The 15,918-nt window shown below is 40.0% G+C and overlaps 1 protein-coding gene across 1 annotated transcript; it reads right to left on the bottom strand.

Moving 5' to 3' along the window:
• Positions 1 to 638: 638 nt before the first annotated feature.
• Positions 639 to 3,163, bottom strand: LOC149768815 (uncharacterized). Its single transcript, XM_089928362.1, has 3 exons — positions 3,068 to 3,163; positions 910 to 1,030; positions 639 to 817 (listed from the first exon to the last, which is right to left on the bottom strand). Exons 1-3 carry the CDS (start codon positions 3,161 to 3,163, stop codon positions 639 to 641), a joined length of 396 nt encoding a protein of 131 aa, XP_089784488.1.
• Between the last annotated feature and the right edge of the window lie 12,755 nt (positions 3,164 to 15,918).

Raw genomic sequence — 15,918 nt, 5'->3', positions numbered from 1 at the left:
AGTCGCGGCCTCACGACTACACGCATATAAATGAATCCTAAAAAGGGTACGAGCAAGTAGGTACCTTGCCTCATGAGTCTCGGATTCATTAAGAGTAAAAACTCAATCTAACTCTTGCTTTTTATGAGCATTCACTACAAGAAAAACAAGATTTGGCGACGCTTTTTAAGGCTTTTCCCGACGCTTTTAAGCGTCAATAACTTTCCTTCTGACGCTTTTAAAAGCGTCGCCAAAGCGTCGGCTATGTCAGAGTGGAAAAAAGAATTGCCGATGCTTACGAAAAGCGTTGCTAAAGTGTGTTTTTAGCGATGCTTAAAAGCGTCGCTAAATGTTTTTTTAGCGATGCTTTAAAGCGTCGTTAGAAATATTTTTTTTGAAAAAAAAATATTTAATTTTTTGTTTTAAATATTGCATCCGTGGTTTAGATATGGTGCATTGCAAAACCCACAAATATTTTTTCTTTTTTTTTTGAACTAAAGGGAGGCTGAAATAAGCCACCCAAATATTTTATTGCAAGAACAATGTTTACAGCAGAATATTTACAACAGAGATATCTGAAGAGTAGTTCTATGATTGTGATACAACTACTTAATGGGGAAGACAACTATAGTGGGTAAAACCAAGATGGACAGCATCAACTAGAAGGGAGAAAAGGCCAAACAGCTCAGAGACAAGAACACTGCGATCTGAATTAACCACCTCATCCGTTGCAAGCGAGGAGGACAGCGGTGAGGAAGGTGGAGTAGAATTTCTAGCGGCTCCCTGTCGGCCGCCATCACGACGAACTCCGAAATACCCCTATTCAAAGTCTTGGTAGCTGCACACAAGATAATTTCAGCATAAACGAATGCGAGGATTGGAATTACTTAAGAGGGTTTAAAGTAAAGAGAGATGATTGGGATTGGAAACCTTCATTGGCGCCCTTCTTGAGCTGTTTATAGTTGGCTGCCTGCTGGATGAGATCCAATATGGTTATCGTCAGCTGGGCGTCCGCCAATGGGTAGGCCTTCGGGTTCACAGCCTCGGTGCTCTATTATTATTTCAAAACATAAAAATATATATGCTATTTTAATTTTTTTTATAGAAAAAGAAAGAGAAGCATAGGTATAGGTGAAGATATTGAAGGGAAATAAAAAGAGATAAGAGAGGAAGGGAGGGGCATCACCATTTTTATTCTTGTCTTGGGTTTTATTAAGCAAACCGAGTTGAAGGCTCGAAGCGATTGGATGGAGAGGGCGGTGTCTTGCTCGTGTTCCGCTTTGATTTGGGAGTGGAGGACGGGACGCTTGATTCCTGCTACGCCTGAGAAGAGAAGAGAAAGGACTTCGGCGATGGCCGGAGAGGGGTTTTCAGTGTAGAAGGGTGCCCTAGGTGCCTCTTCGACAGCGGCGAAGAGGCGAGTGAAGGCATCATAGCCGGAGACGTTCTCTACGCGCTGCTTCTCGATGCCACAAAGAGAAGCGGGGAAAAGAGGAGGGGGGCCGAGGATGAGCTGAGGACGAGGCCGCCGCTTGCGGTGATGGAGAGGGAGGAAGAGTAATAGAGGCAGAGGAGGGCGGAAATGGGGAGGGAAGAGGGGGATTTGAGGAGATGGCTTCTTGAATCTAGAGGGGGTTAGGGATTTGTTGTCTGGGGGGAGAGAGGGGTGCGGCAGCTGGAGGGGTTATCGCTTTTGAAAGTGAGCGACGGAGAGAGAGAGGGAGGAGGGGTGCCGGCGGGGGGTGTGGGGGTGGTGGAGGGGGGGTGCGGGTTGAGGGGCGGCTGGCTGCAGGGGTTAGGGTTTAGGGGGATTAGATTTTATATTTGTGTTGGCGCCGGGCTGGGGGGGAGGGGAGGGGATGGCCTTCGATGACGCTTCGCTTTGAAGCGTCGTCTACTCGCCTTATCCCGTTATCCGTCGACGCTTCTTCAAAGCGTCGGCAGATTTTCGCCCCTGAGCCAAAATTGCCGACGCTTATACTAAGCGTCGGCAGTAAAAAGTCGGGATAAGCCCTTTTTTCTGTAGTGATTGTTGCCCTAGGGATGAGAAAAACAAATAGTGCTCCTTATTAGTCACCTATCTAGCTTGTTTCTACCCATTGAACCTTTTCAGGTTAGGTTACCACGGTGATGACTTTACTTATAGGCTCAGCCCTATCCCCCTCGACAACTCTAGAACCACTGTTCTAGACAATCCTTTGGTAAGCTGATCAGCTAGATTTCTTTTAGATCTTACAAAATTTAGTGCAATCAAGTTATTCTTTAATTTATATCTCAATGATTTAGGCGCACTTTCAAGTGCTTATTCATTTTCACATTTGTATTTTCTTAATTGCATTTATCTATAGCAGATCTGCAGTCACAATGAATAGATATAGAAGGTAATGATGAAGTCACAAAAGATAAATCTATCAATAGATCTCTAAGCCACTCGGCCTCAATGCTAGTGGTATCTAGGGCAATCATTTCAGATTCTATAGTGCTCCTAGCCACTACAGTTTGTTTGGTAGACTTCCATGATACAGCTGCACTTCCTAAAACAAAGACAAAACCAGTAGTGGATTTGGTATCAAGCGTATCACTAATCTAGTTGGCATCACTATAGCCTTCCAGAATAGCAGGATAACCATAATAGTATAATCCCAGAGATATGGTACCCTTAAGGTACCTGAGAATTCTTTCTAGAGCAGTCCAATGATCATTATTAGGATTGTGAGTATATCTACTCAGTCGGTTCACAGAGTATGCAATATCAGATCTGGTATAATTTGCAAAAAATCCTAAAGAACCAATTATCTAGGCATACAAGCTTTGATTGACTGGATCACCTAAGTTCTTCTTTACATCAAAAGATAGATTATAGGAATTAGATACAGGATGACAATCAGAGTAGTGAAACTTTTTAAGAATCTTCTCCACATAGTGGCTTTGGGACAAAGTTATTCCATCTTTATTCCTCATGATTTTAGTATTAAGGATTAGGTCTGCTTCTCCTAAATTCATTAGTTAGGATTATTTCATCAAATTTAAGATGCCATTATTTGGGGGCTTGTTTTAGACCATAAAGAGTTCTAATCAACCTACATACCTTTTTCTCTTGACCTGGGACAATGAAACCTTCGTATTGGTCCATGTAGATCTCTTCATCTAGGTCCCCATTCAAGAAAGCGATTTTACATTCCATTTGATGTATAACCAGCTTATGAATGGAAGCCAAGGCAACAAGGATCCTAATGGTAGTGATTCTAGCTACAGGGGCATAAACATCAAAGAAGTCAATCCCAGATTTTTGAGTAAAACATTTAGCTACTAACCTAACCTTATATTTGTCTACAGTTCCATCTGGTCTAAGTTTCTTCTTAAAGATCCATTTACACCCTATAGGTTTACTTCCTAGGCGTAGGTCTGCCAATTTCCAAGTGTGGTTTTGAATTATGGATTGCATTTCGTTATCTATTGCTTCTTTCCAAAGGGGGCATCTAGAGATTTCAAGGCATCCTCTAAAGAAGTAGAAGAGTCTTCTATTATAAATGTGTAGCAGTCTTCTCCAAAATTCTTTTCAACTCTAGTTCTTTTACTTCTTCTAAGTTCAGTTTCTTCTTCTTCTTCCTCTCTAAATCTGGTTCTGTTAGAACTAGTCCCTAAATTATTATTGGTATTTATTTGATCATTTATTCTTGTTTTAAAAGAAAATATACTTTAAAATTAGATTGCATCTCTTACTTCCATTATGGTGTTGTTATTAATTTCATTTATCTGAGAGTTAAATACTAAAAATCTATTAGCATTACTCTCAATTGCATATCCTATAAATATTGCATCTACTGTTTTGGGTCCAATTTTCTTTCTTTTATTTTTTGAAATTTTTACTTTAGCTAAGCATCCCCACACTTTTAAGTTTTTTATGTTAGGTTTTCTATGTTTCCAAATTTCATAATGAGTTTTATCATTATGTTTGAATGGAATTCTATTCAAGATATAAGATGCAGTTACTACTTCTTCCCCCTTAAATTTTTTTTGGTGCACCTGAACTAATTAACATAGAGTTAACCATATCCATTAAGATTCTATTCTTTCTCTCAACTACTCCATTAGATTGGGGTGAAATAGGAGCTGTCACTTCATGAATTATCCCATGTTCTTCACAAAACTGGATTAGCTCAAATGAGGTATATTTACCTCCTCTATTAGACCTTAAGATTTTAATCTTTTTATCTAGTTAGTTTTCAGCCTCTGCTTTATAGACTTTGAAATTATTTAAGACCTCATTTTTAGCTTTGATAAGATAGAGGTGACAATATCTAGAAAGGTCATCTATGAAAGTTACAAAATATTTGTTTCCACCCCTTGAGGTTCTTCCTGAGTCACATACGTCACTATGTATGAGTTTAAGGAGATCAGAATCTCTACTTACAGATTGGAAGAGTTATTTTAGGTAATTTGGCCTCTGCACATATCTCACATTTGTCATTATTGTTAAGTTCTAATTTTGGGATTAAGTTCAAGTGTATTAAAGAGCAAATACAATGATCAAAGATATATCCTCATAAAAGGCCTAGGACTTCCTTATACAGACCTAAGACTCATGTGCCATACATGGCTTGTTGGAGGGATAATTGAAACTACTTCCTAATCAACCGCATGGGGAAAAATTCAAATTCAAAATCAAACTTCTCAGGTTTAGTACTAAAGTTTTCAGATGTGTGGGAAGCCATTGATTTGTAGCTTAACACACTTTTAATATCTATGAAAATGAGAAGGTTTATGTCAAATTATGACACTAATATCTAATTTGAACTTTAGATGTCTAGTTGAAAAATCTAAAAGAATAATAGCCAGATCAACTCCAGATCGGTGGTGGAGCATTTGGCTCATTAAGTACTAGCCTTTCTTAGGCACGTATGTCTTTTTGACAAGCTTTTCTTAGACACCGTTATTCAATAGATAATTTCACTAGATATCGTTCAATTTCATCCTAAGTGCAATATTAAGCTAACTCCTATGAATTAACCAATTTCTGAATTTTCGTTTGAATGGAATCTGAAAATTACTCTATGAGGAGTCCAAATGGAGGTATTAATAAACCTCTTGGAGGTTAGACAATCTAATGTTTTGCTTCAAAAATTAAACACTAAAGTAAAGCTAGCATAAATGTGTAACAGCTAAAATATAATAATTTACAATTATGCAGCAAAATATATAATAAATGTTGTAATTTAAAATCTAGTGCTAACAGTACATAAACTTTCCTGGATTGTTAGCCTAGATGCACAAATATAATTGATAAATTAAATATTTCTAATATTCAAAAATAGTAAATAAGAAGAATAAACTAGCAAATAATTAACTTGATAATATAATAATAAAATGAAGAAAGAGAGAGAAGATGGCTTGTGGATCGAAGCACGCTGATGCGTTGTCCAAGAAAAGTTTATGCCTCCCATGTATGGGTCTGCTGGCACAGATCTCCTAGAGATACGACGACCCAATACAGAACCACATCTTCCCCGTCAGTGCGCATCCAGGGAAGAAAGAAAAGCACGTTCACGCTTTCAGATAGCTCAAAAGAAACTTAAAAAAATTATGAGGAGAAAAAAAAATTTCTTTATTTCTTTTCTCCCCAATCATCCCTAGAGCCCTTTTTATCTAGATTCTTGGAATAGGGAGAAGAGAAAATTTTGATTGTAGTTTGAAGTGATTCCTAGAGCCCTTTATATAGGCTCAGGCGCGTCAAAAGAAGCAGACTCTCCTCCCGCGGATTGATGACGTATCTTCTTGTGCTCTTTTGATCATGCGGCTTGTTGCATCTTGGCCGCCCATGCTTTCTTCCTTCTTCGAGAGGCCTTTCCATGCTTGCTCTGTTAGAAAACCCCGATCATGCCGCTGAAATTCAAAAAATTCAGATGCAGCGGAAGAGGCATGTGCGGGATCAACTGTTCATCGCATGAACGTTGTTTAAAAACCGTTCGTAAATAGATAAGGATTAAAAACTTTTAAATAACATTAGAAGATCAGATCTTCACCTTTGTGCGGGTAGATGATCACCGCAAACTGATGATCGTGGTTTAGGATGAAGGTTCGCTTGAAGCCGTTCAAGTGCCCGGCCTCTACGGGTATCCACACGAAGCAGAAAACCGATCCAAGCTTTCTATCTCCCCGGGGTGCTAGCTCCCTTGCAGAGATAACTTTGATGGCTGATATCCTCCCTTTCAATCAATCCTTGATTGTGCTTGGGAGGAGGAAGAAGAAGGATGAAGAGAAGAAGAGGAACGAAGCCCTGCAGCCTTCTTTTTCTTCCTTGCGTTGGAACCAAACGATGGAGGAAGAAGGAGGCCACCAAGATCCTTTTCTTCCCTTTGTTGTTGGTGGCTGAAAAGAGAGGAGAGGAGGGTGGCCACGTGATGGAGAGGAGGAGGGCTTCCCTTTTCATTAGGGCACCTCCTTTCAAAGCCTTATAAAGGCATCTAGGGCTCCTATTTGGTTTAGTCCAAATCATGAATCAATTGGGTTCAATCTATGCTAGTCCTAATCCAATTAGAACTTCAATGAACCATGACTCAATTGAACTCTTCAATCCTAATCCAATTAGGAGTCATGTTGATTCATTAGATTAATAATTAATTAGGACTTAAGAAATCCTAATCCAATTAGGACTTGTTTAATTCTAGTCCTAATCCAATTAGGACTCTAATTTGAATTCGAAGTCCTAATCCGATTAGGACTCTAGGAATCCTACTCTAAGTAGGAATCCAAATTTAATTCAAAACTCCTAATCTAATTAGGATTGTAGGAATCCTACTCCAAGTAGGAATCCCAGTCCTACTCCAAATAGGATTCCCAGTCCAAGTAAGAATCCTAGTCCAAGTAGGAATCTCTGTCCAAGTAGGATTCCTAGTCCCAATCCAATTAGGACTCTAGGAATCCTACTCCAAGTAGGACTCTTGTTTTAAGTCCAATTAATTAATTCTCTTTGTTCCTTCTTCAGCTTATTATCAATCGAATTGATTACTTGTGATTCCTAATCACGATTCAACCATCGGATCGGTCAATGCCTCTAGTGTGTGTGACCCCATAGGTTCTACTCTGACTGGTAGTGAGATATATTGTGATCTCTATCACAATATCATTGAAAACTCCTTTCAATGGGTCGAAACGATTCCAACTCTACTCATTAGGGCTTATCGATCATCGAGATAATCCCTATGAGTCCCACCATCCACCAGTGACACCTAGCAGCATGTAGTGGCTACCCCGCAGACTAGAATGATGAACCTCTAGGTGCAGTTATCATGTGATACAGTCCTTCTATCGTGGATCCCTACAGGACGGAGGTCATGGATAACTCGTCAAACCCCTTCGTCTGTCATATGTCAAGATTTATTTGACTCGAGTTCGATAGTGGAAAACTCTTTCTCCACTTTATATTACTGCCCTGGCCAAGGTCTTAGAACTCAGTCTAACAAATCACATAGGATCACTCCTCTTCTATCAAGGTCGATAGATTCCATGTAAGTGCATACCCTACTCCTACAGTGAACTTACTACAGCCAATCTACACTACAAAGACCCATATGACTAGAGACCATGTATACGTGTAGTCAAACTACAATAACCTCACTGTGAGTAGCTGAAGCACCGCAGGTCAAAGGACCAGTCATACTACTGCAACATCAAGCAAGTCACTGACGAGTGGATAGACATCCAAGTGACTTCTTGTCTTGGTCACGCTCAGTACCCTTGTTCTGTAACAAGCACCTGCACTATCACTTCAGTGTCCCTACACTGTGGACTCAAGTCTCGTCCATCCAGAAGGAAAGTGATCTGTGCACTGATCGGATCGATCACCGTCCTCGTGATGGTCCATTGATCAGGAGCATTTAGAAATTAATCACCAATGATACATGGCTCAAATTCTCAACTCTTGAGAATATGCATCATCATCTTATTAATTTCTTGGACGATTCATAGACACATAAATAATATGAATGAAATGATGCCTTTTATTTATTTAATAATAAATAGTCAAGTACAAAATTATGTCCCTAGAATTAACAGTGTGTCAGCCAGATTGGCTTCTAGGGCATACATCTAACAATCTCCCACTTGCACTAAAGCCAATCAGTCATATATCTAAGCCCCATCTTCTTAAGGTGGGCTTCAGCCTTTTGCTGACTTAGCTGCTTAGTGAACGGGTCTGCCACGTTATCCGCGGAGTCTACTCTCTGCACCTCTACATATTTCTTCTCAACATAGTCGCGTATGAGGTGGAAGCGCCGCTCTATGTGCTCGGACTTCTGATGAGACCTTGGCTCCATAGCTAGTGCTATGGTGCCAATGTCATCGCAGTAAAGTGTTATGGCATCTAATGATATTACACCTAACTCTGCAATGAACTTTTAACCAGAAGGTTTCCACTGCACCCTTAGATACGGCTTAACATTCAGCTTTTAAGGTAGAATCTATAATGATCGGTTGTTTGGAACTCTTCCAATTTACTGAACCACCATTGCACATATTCTGATGTAGACTTTCTATCATCAATATGTGTGCATCCTTCTACCTTCAACTCTGATCTTCTTCCAAAGACCAAGAACATGTCCTTAGTTCTTCTCAAGTACTTAAGACTGTTTTTCACAGCTATCCAGTGCTTTTTGCCTGGATCTGATTGACATATGCTCGTGACATTCACAGCATGTACTATATCAAGTCATGTACATAGCATGGCATACATGAGGCTCCCTATTGCTGATGCATAGGGGATCTTGCTCATGCGTTGAATCTCTTCAGATGTGTTGGGGCACATCTTCTTGGAGAGATTAATTCCATGCCTTAGGGGTAAGAGACCCCTATTAGAGTTTTCCATGCTGAACCTCTTTAGCACTTCCTCTATATACATTTTCTGTGATAGGCCAAGCATCCTTTTAGATCTATCTCTATAGACCTTTATTCCCAAAATATAGGATGCTTCCCCAAGATCTTTCATGGAGAACCTTTTTGACAACCAGATCTTGACCGAGGTTAGCATGGGAATATCATTCCCTATCAGGAGGATGTCGTACAGTACGAGAAATACGACAGCACTCCCACTAACCCTTTTGTAAACACATAGTTCCTCTTCATTTTTGATGAAATCAAACGTTTTGATTGCGTCATCGAAACGAGTGTTCCAACTCTGAGATGCTTGCTTTAGTCCATAGATGGACCTTTGCAGCTTGCAGACCTTGTGATCTCCATCACTTGAAGTGAAACTCAAAGGCTGTTCCATATATATATCTTCATCAAGATATCCATTCAGAAAAGCTGTTTTCACATCCATCTGCCAGATTTCATAATCATGAAATGCTGCAATGGCAAGCAATGTTCGGATGGATTTTAGCATGGCTACAGGTGAAAAGGTCTCCTGATAGTCAATGCCCTCGTGCTGACTATACCCTTTCGCCACAAGCCTTGCTTTATAGGTCTCTACCTCTCCATCCGAACCTATCTTCCTTTTGTAGATCCATTTGCATCCAATAGGTACAATACCTTATGGTGGATCTACTAAGGTCCAGACTTGGTTGGAATGCATAGAGTCTAACTCTGACTTCATAGCTTCCAACCATTTTTCGGAATCGATATCAGATATCGCCTCGTCGTAGGTTTTGGGATCCTGCGTGTGATCCCTATCTCCCACTAGGAACATTTTCTCGGTATCCTCTTCTAGTATACCTAAGTATCTATCGGGAGGATGGGAGATCCTACTTGATCTGCGAGGTGGTTGAGGGACATCGTGTACTGGCTCTGTATTAATGGGTTCGATAGGATCCATGACTCGTTGTTTTTCAGAGACTTTCTCTTCAAGCTCAATTTTCCTCCCACTGCCTCTATCAAGGATAAACTGGTTTTCCAAGAAGATAGCATGGCGTCTCACAAACACTTTGTGATCCTTTGGGATGAAAAATTGTATCCTAATAACTCTTTCAGGATATTCAATAAAACGAGCATTAATTGTCCTATTCTCTAACTTGTCCGCCTGTTGTCGCTTGACGTGGGCCGGACATCCCCAAATCTTGAGATGACCAAGACTTGGTTTCTTACCATGCTATATCTCATACGGTGTGGTAGGAACGGATTTAGAAGGAACTCTATTCAACAAGTAAATAGCTGAAAATAGGGCATCTATCTAAAGAAACAAGGGTAAATCAGTGAAGCTCATCATGGACTGGACCATATTAATAGAGTCCGATTCCTCCTCTCTAACACTCCATTGAGCTAAGGTGTACCAGGAGGAGTCCATTATGAAACTATACCATTCTCGTTGAGATAATCACGGAACTCTTCATTAAGGTATTCACTTCCTCGATCTGATCGAAGAACCTTAATGAGTTTTTGTGCTTATTTTTCTACTTCATATCTAAGCTTTTTGAACCTTTCAAAAGTTTCATATTTGTGTTTCATACACATATCCATACCGTGAGTAATCATCGGTAAAATGAAGTAAAAAATTACAACCCCTAGCCTGCACATTGAATGGGCCACACACATCAGTGTGTACTAGGGTAAGTATTTCAGTGGACCTCCCTGTGTCCTACAAAGGATAATTTGGCCATTTTTCCTTGAAGGCAGAATTCACAAATTAAATATGACTCGAAAGTCAATGAGCCCAAAAGCTCATGTTTCTCCAATTTGTTTATTTTGTCTTCTCCTATATGGCCAAGCCTGAGGTGCCATAAATACTTTAGATTTATCTCATTTTTGGATCTATTAGATCCTATGGTATTCACTGTTTGCTCAGATATATTCAAAGATACATCCATATGTATGTGATAGAGACTGTCAATCATAAAACCATGTTGAATCAATTTATTTTTTCAAATAAAAATCTTTCTATGCTAAATAAAATACAGAAATCAAATTTCTGCTAGCAATAGGTAACAGTCCCTAAGTATCCTGAGCACATCTGACATACCTTCTGAAGGTCTGTCACCCTTCATGTTCTTTATGCTTCCTATGTATGTAGGACAGTTCCTCTTCCAATGGCCGTCCATGATGCAATGGAAACACTTTTCCTTACAATTGGCCTTTTTCTTGGAACTTCCTTACTTGGTGTTTTCTTAGTCTTCTGTTTCTTCGCAGGCTTCTTCTTCTTCCAAATAGACTCTCTCTTGAAAGTAGAAACCAACTTGACAGTGAAAACGATGCCCCTTGAACTTCTTCAAGGTCCCTAAGGTAGTTACCAATTTTTTTAACAATTCTATTTTGGTGCATGCAATCTTGTTCATATGGTAATTTACTATAAATTGTTCATATGAAGCTAGAAGGAATTGTGGGATCAAATCCGTTTGCAATTCCTTGTGCATGGTCATGCCGAGCTTCTCAAGCTTCTTCAAGTCCTTTATCATGGTCAAACCATGATCGTGGACAGACTGCCCCTCACGCATCTTTGTCTTAAAGAGCCTCTTGGACACTTCAAAACATGCTGCGCGACTCTGATCACCATACAACTCTTGCAGGTGATTTAATATGTCCCTGGCAGTCTCATGTTCTCATGCTAGCATTGTAATTCATTGGACATGGATGCCATTGTGCAGCACCTAACTTTATTGTCATTGTTCGTCCACTTAACAAGCGTCTTACGCTGATCAGTGATCGGACTGATTGGTAACACGGGGATTCCATGGTCTAGCACATATCCGAATTTCTCACAATTCAGAATTATTTTTGAAATTTGCTGAGCCAGTCTTTATAATTGGGTTTGGTCAAACGGTTGTTCTATAGGATATGAGTTAAGAGTCTATAGGCTGACTTTATAATCCTTAGAGAGTAAAGATTCTAGTTAGACTTTTGTACTTGATCCTAATCTGTTCTAAGGTCTTTTAGAACAAATGTAACTCCCACTATTTTCTCGAATTCCTCACACTCCCCTGGTAGGAAAACGGAAATCCCACACGACTAGGGTTTTTAGTGGGTACTGCGGTCCCACCGATTTACATGCCACCTCACCTAACAGTTATTGGTGACACATAGATTGATAAATGTACAACTCTTGTACAATGCTTCTCAAGCATGTTGCAGTGCAACTTGGTCTCTAAGCCATGAAAACCTCACCTAACAGTTATTGGTCCCATTTCTTAGTTAAGTCAGACCCACCGTATAACCGTAGGAATAAAGTCGTCATTGGGTCCTCACCTAACAGTTATTGGTGCCCAACCCCACCTTTACCCTACAACATCTCATGTCTATAGAGAGGTCCAGCCCCCCGATGCAACTTGACCACTGTATCCAGCCGAGACAAATCAACATCAGAAAGGCCTTAGCAGCTCTACTACAGTGGAAGACCTATTGACTTAATATTGGTTAATCAGGTCTTAGTGTTTGCAACTTGAGCTCTTCATAAGAGGTAATCGAACAATTGGCCAGGTAAGCAGGTGGGAGGCTTCCCTTACTCAGAGAGTAAGGTCCTAATTAAGTAACCACCTTTCATGCTTTCCTAGATACCAATTAGATCAATTAATCTAATATGACTCGCTCATGTTAGTTCACTCTCGACTTGATTGAGGAGGTTTTAATTAAGGTCTCAATTGGGTTTGCTACATCACATGTAAACCTATCTACCCGGCTTTCATTCACATCACATGCAAACGGCACATTGCAGGCAGTTATAATCGCAGCAATAATTAAAGCTAAACTTTAAATAGGTGATGATCATGGATTCTAATTAGGTCGTATTACAAGCACATGCACGTCAATCGATCAATTGGTCTTCAACTCTTGAATTAGTTCCAAGCCTTCTTGATTCGATCCTTGACCAACTCTTGATCCAATCGCCATCAACCGCTTAGACCCCTGTTCATCTCATGCCTTGTCTTCAACTTGATCGTTGACGTACATCACATCACAGAAATACAACCAGATGTAAAATAAATAATAAATTACATCTTCTTTTAGGAGGCACGCAGGCCTCTCAAAACATCAAATAAGATGCATGCAAGCATCAGAAAAATTACATGACATTGCAGATCACATCGCAGGTCTTTACATTTAATACCAAAAGGGTTTCAATCCTATGATCATCACCACATGCAGCAATTATAATTTTCAGATCTGAAAACTAACTGATTATCTCATGACATAGGTTGCTGATCATGCTAATCATGATTCTAAACTTTGTAATCTCATTAACAATGCAATTAGAATCATCATCTTATCACATAAAAATCAGCATGCAAAAATCAGCACCCTAGAAAAATCTGCATGCAGAAAATTTTCAGCATGCATGATCATTTAATTTTCAGATCAAATAAGCCTATTAATAATTAATCCTTATCTTAATCTACGAAGCCTAGGCTCTGATACCACTGTTAGTAAACTCCGATCATGCCGCTGAAATTTAAAAAAATTCAGATGCAGCGGAAGAGGCATGCGCGGGATCAACCGTTCATCGCATGAACGTTGTTCAAAAACCGTTCGTAGATAGATAAGGATTAAAAACTTTTTAAAACATTAGAAGATCAGATCTTCACCTTGTGCGGGTAGATGATCACCGCAAACTGAAGTTCGTGGTTTAGGATGAAGGTTCGCTTGAAGCCGTTCAAGTGCCCGGCCTCTACGGGTATCCACACGAAGCAGAAAACCGATCCAAGCTTTCTATCTTCCCGGGGTGCTAGCTCCCTTGCAGAGATAACTTTGATGGCTGATATCCTTTCTTTCAATCAATCCTTGATTGTGCTTGGGAGGAGGAAGAAGAAGGATGAAGAGAAGAAGAGGAACGAAGCCCTGCAGCCTTCTTTTTCTTCCTTGCGTTGGAACCAAACGGTGGAGGAAGAAGGAGGCCACCAAGATCCTTTTCTTCCCTTTGTTGTTGGTGGCTGAAAAGAGAGGAGAGGAGGGTGGCCACGTGATGGAGAGGAGGAGGGCTTCACTTATCATTAGGGCACCTCCTTTCAAAGCCTTATAAAGGCATCTAGGGCTCCTATTTGGTTTAGTCCAAATCATGAATCAATTGGGTTCAATCTATGCTAGTCCTAATCCAATTAGAACTTGAATGAACCATGACTCAATTGAACTCTTCAATCCTAATCCAATTAGGAGTCATGTTGATTCATTAGATTAATAATTAATTAGGACTTAAGAAATTCTAATCCAATTAGGACTTGTTTAATTCTAGTCCTAATCCAATTAGGACTCTAATTTGAATTCGAAGTTCTAATCCGATTAGGACTCTAGGAATCCCACTCCAAGTAGGAATCCAAATTTAATTCAAAACTCCTAATCTAATTAGGATTGTAGGAATCCTACTCTAAGTAGGAATCCTAGTCCTATTCCAAATAGGATTCCCAGTCCAAGTAGGAATCCCAGTCCAAGTAGGAATCTCAGTCCAAGTAGGATTTCTAGTCCTAATCCAATTAGGACTCTAGAAATCCTACTCCAAGTAGGACTCTTGTTTTAAGTCCAATTAATTAATTCTCTTTGTTCCTTCTTCAGCTTATTATCAATCGAATTGATTACTTGTGATTCCTAATCACGATTCAACCATCGGATCAGTCAATGCCTCTAGTGTGTGTGACCCCATAGGTTCTACTCTGACTGGTAGTGAGATATATTGTGATCTCTATCACAATATCATTGAAAACTCCTTTCAATGGGTCGGAACGATTCCAACTCTACTCATTAGGGCTTATCGATCATCGAGATAATCCCTATGAGTCCCACCATCCACCAGTGACACCTAGCAGCATGTAGTGGCTACCCAGCAGAATAGAATGATGAACCTCTAGGTGCAGTTATCGTGTGATACAGTCCTACTATCGTGGATCCCTACAGGACGCAGGTCATGGATAACTCGTCAAACACCTTCGTCTGTCATATGTCAAGATTTATTTGACTCGAGTTCGATCGTGGAAAACTCTTTCTCCACTTTATATTACTGCCCTGGCCAAGGTCTTAGAACTCAGTCTAACAAATCACATAGGATCACTCCTCTTCTATCAAGGTCGATAGATTCCATGTAAGTGCATACCCTACTCCTACAGTGAACTTACTGCAGCCAATCTACACTACAAGGATCCATATGACTAGAGACCATGTATACGTGTAGTCAAACTACAATAACCTCACTGTGAGTAGCTGAAGCACCGCAGGTCAAAGGACCAGTCATACTACTGCAACATCAAGCAAGTCACTGACGAGTGGATAGACATCCAAGTGACTTCTTGTCTTGGTCACGCTCAGTACCCTTGTTCTGTAACAAGCACCTGCACTATCACTTCAGTGTCCCTACACTGTGGACTCAAGTCTCGTCCATCCAGAAGAAAAGTGATCTGTGCACTGATCGGATCGATCACCGTCCTCGTGATGATCCATTGATCAGGAGCATTTAGAAATTAATCACCAATGATACATGGCTCAAATTCTCAACTCTTGAGAATATGCATCATCATCTTATTAATTTCTTGGACGATTCATAGACACATAAATAATATGAATGAAACGATGCCTTTTATTTATTTAATAATAAATAGTCAAGTACAAAATTATGTCCCTAGAATTAACAGTATGTCAGCCAGATTGGCTTCTAGGGCATACATCTAACATGGCATACATGAGGCTCCCTATTGCTGATGCATAGGGGATCTTGCTCATGCGTTGAATCTCTTCAGATGTGTTGAGGCACATCTTCTTGGAGAGATTAATTTCATGCCTTAGGGGTAAGAGACCCCTTTTAGAGTTTTCCATGCTGAACCTTTTCAGCACTTCCTCTATGTACATCTTCTGTGATAGGCCAAGCATCCTTTTAGATCTATCTCTATAGACTTTTATTCCCAAAATATAGGATGCTTCCCCAAAGTCTTTCATGGAGAACCTTTTTGACAACCTGACCTTGACCGAGGTTAGCATGGGAATATCATTCCCTATCAGGAGGATGTCGTCCACGTACAGTACGAGAAATACAACAGCACT

Source organism: Phoenix dactylifera, chromosome 1, assembly GCF_051530095.1.
Source record: "Phoenix dactylifera cultivar Ajwa chromosome 1, Ajwa_hap1_PhDact_Kaust_v1.1, whole genome shotgun sequence".
In the NCBI taxonomy this organism is placed as follows: Eukaryota; Viridiplantae; Streptophyta; class Magnoliopsida; order Arecales; family Arecaceae; genus Phoenix; species Phoenix dactylifera.
This window is presented reverse-complemented; position numbering and strand designations above follow the sequence as displayed.

Coding starts and splice junctions, on each gene's coding strand:
- LOC149768815 (XM_089928362.1), bottom strand. CDS start 3,163: ATGGAATGTAAAATCGCTTTCTTGAATGGGGACCTAGATGAAGAGATC. Junction 1,031..3,067: donor TCCCAGGTCAAGAGAAAAAG/GTATGTAGGTTG, acceptor AAATAATAATAG/AGCACCGAGGCTGTGAACCC. Junction 818..909: donor CAAGAAGGGCGCCAATGAAG/GTTTCCAATCCC, acceptor TCTTGTGTGCAG/CTACCAAGACTTTGAATAGG.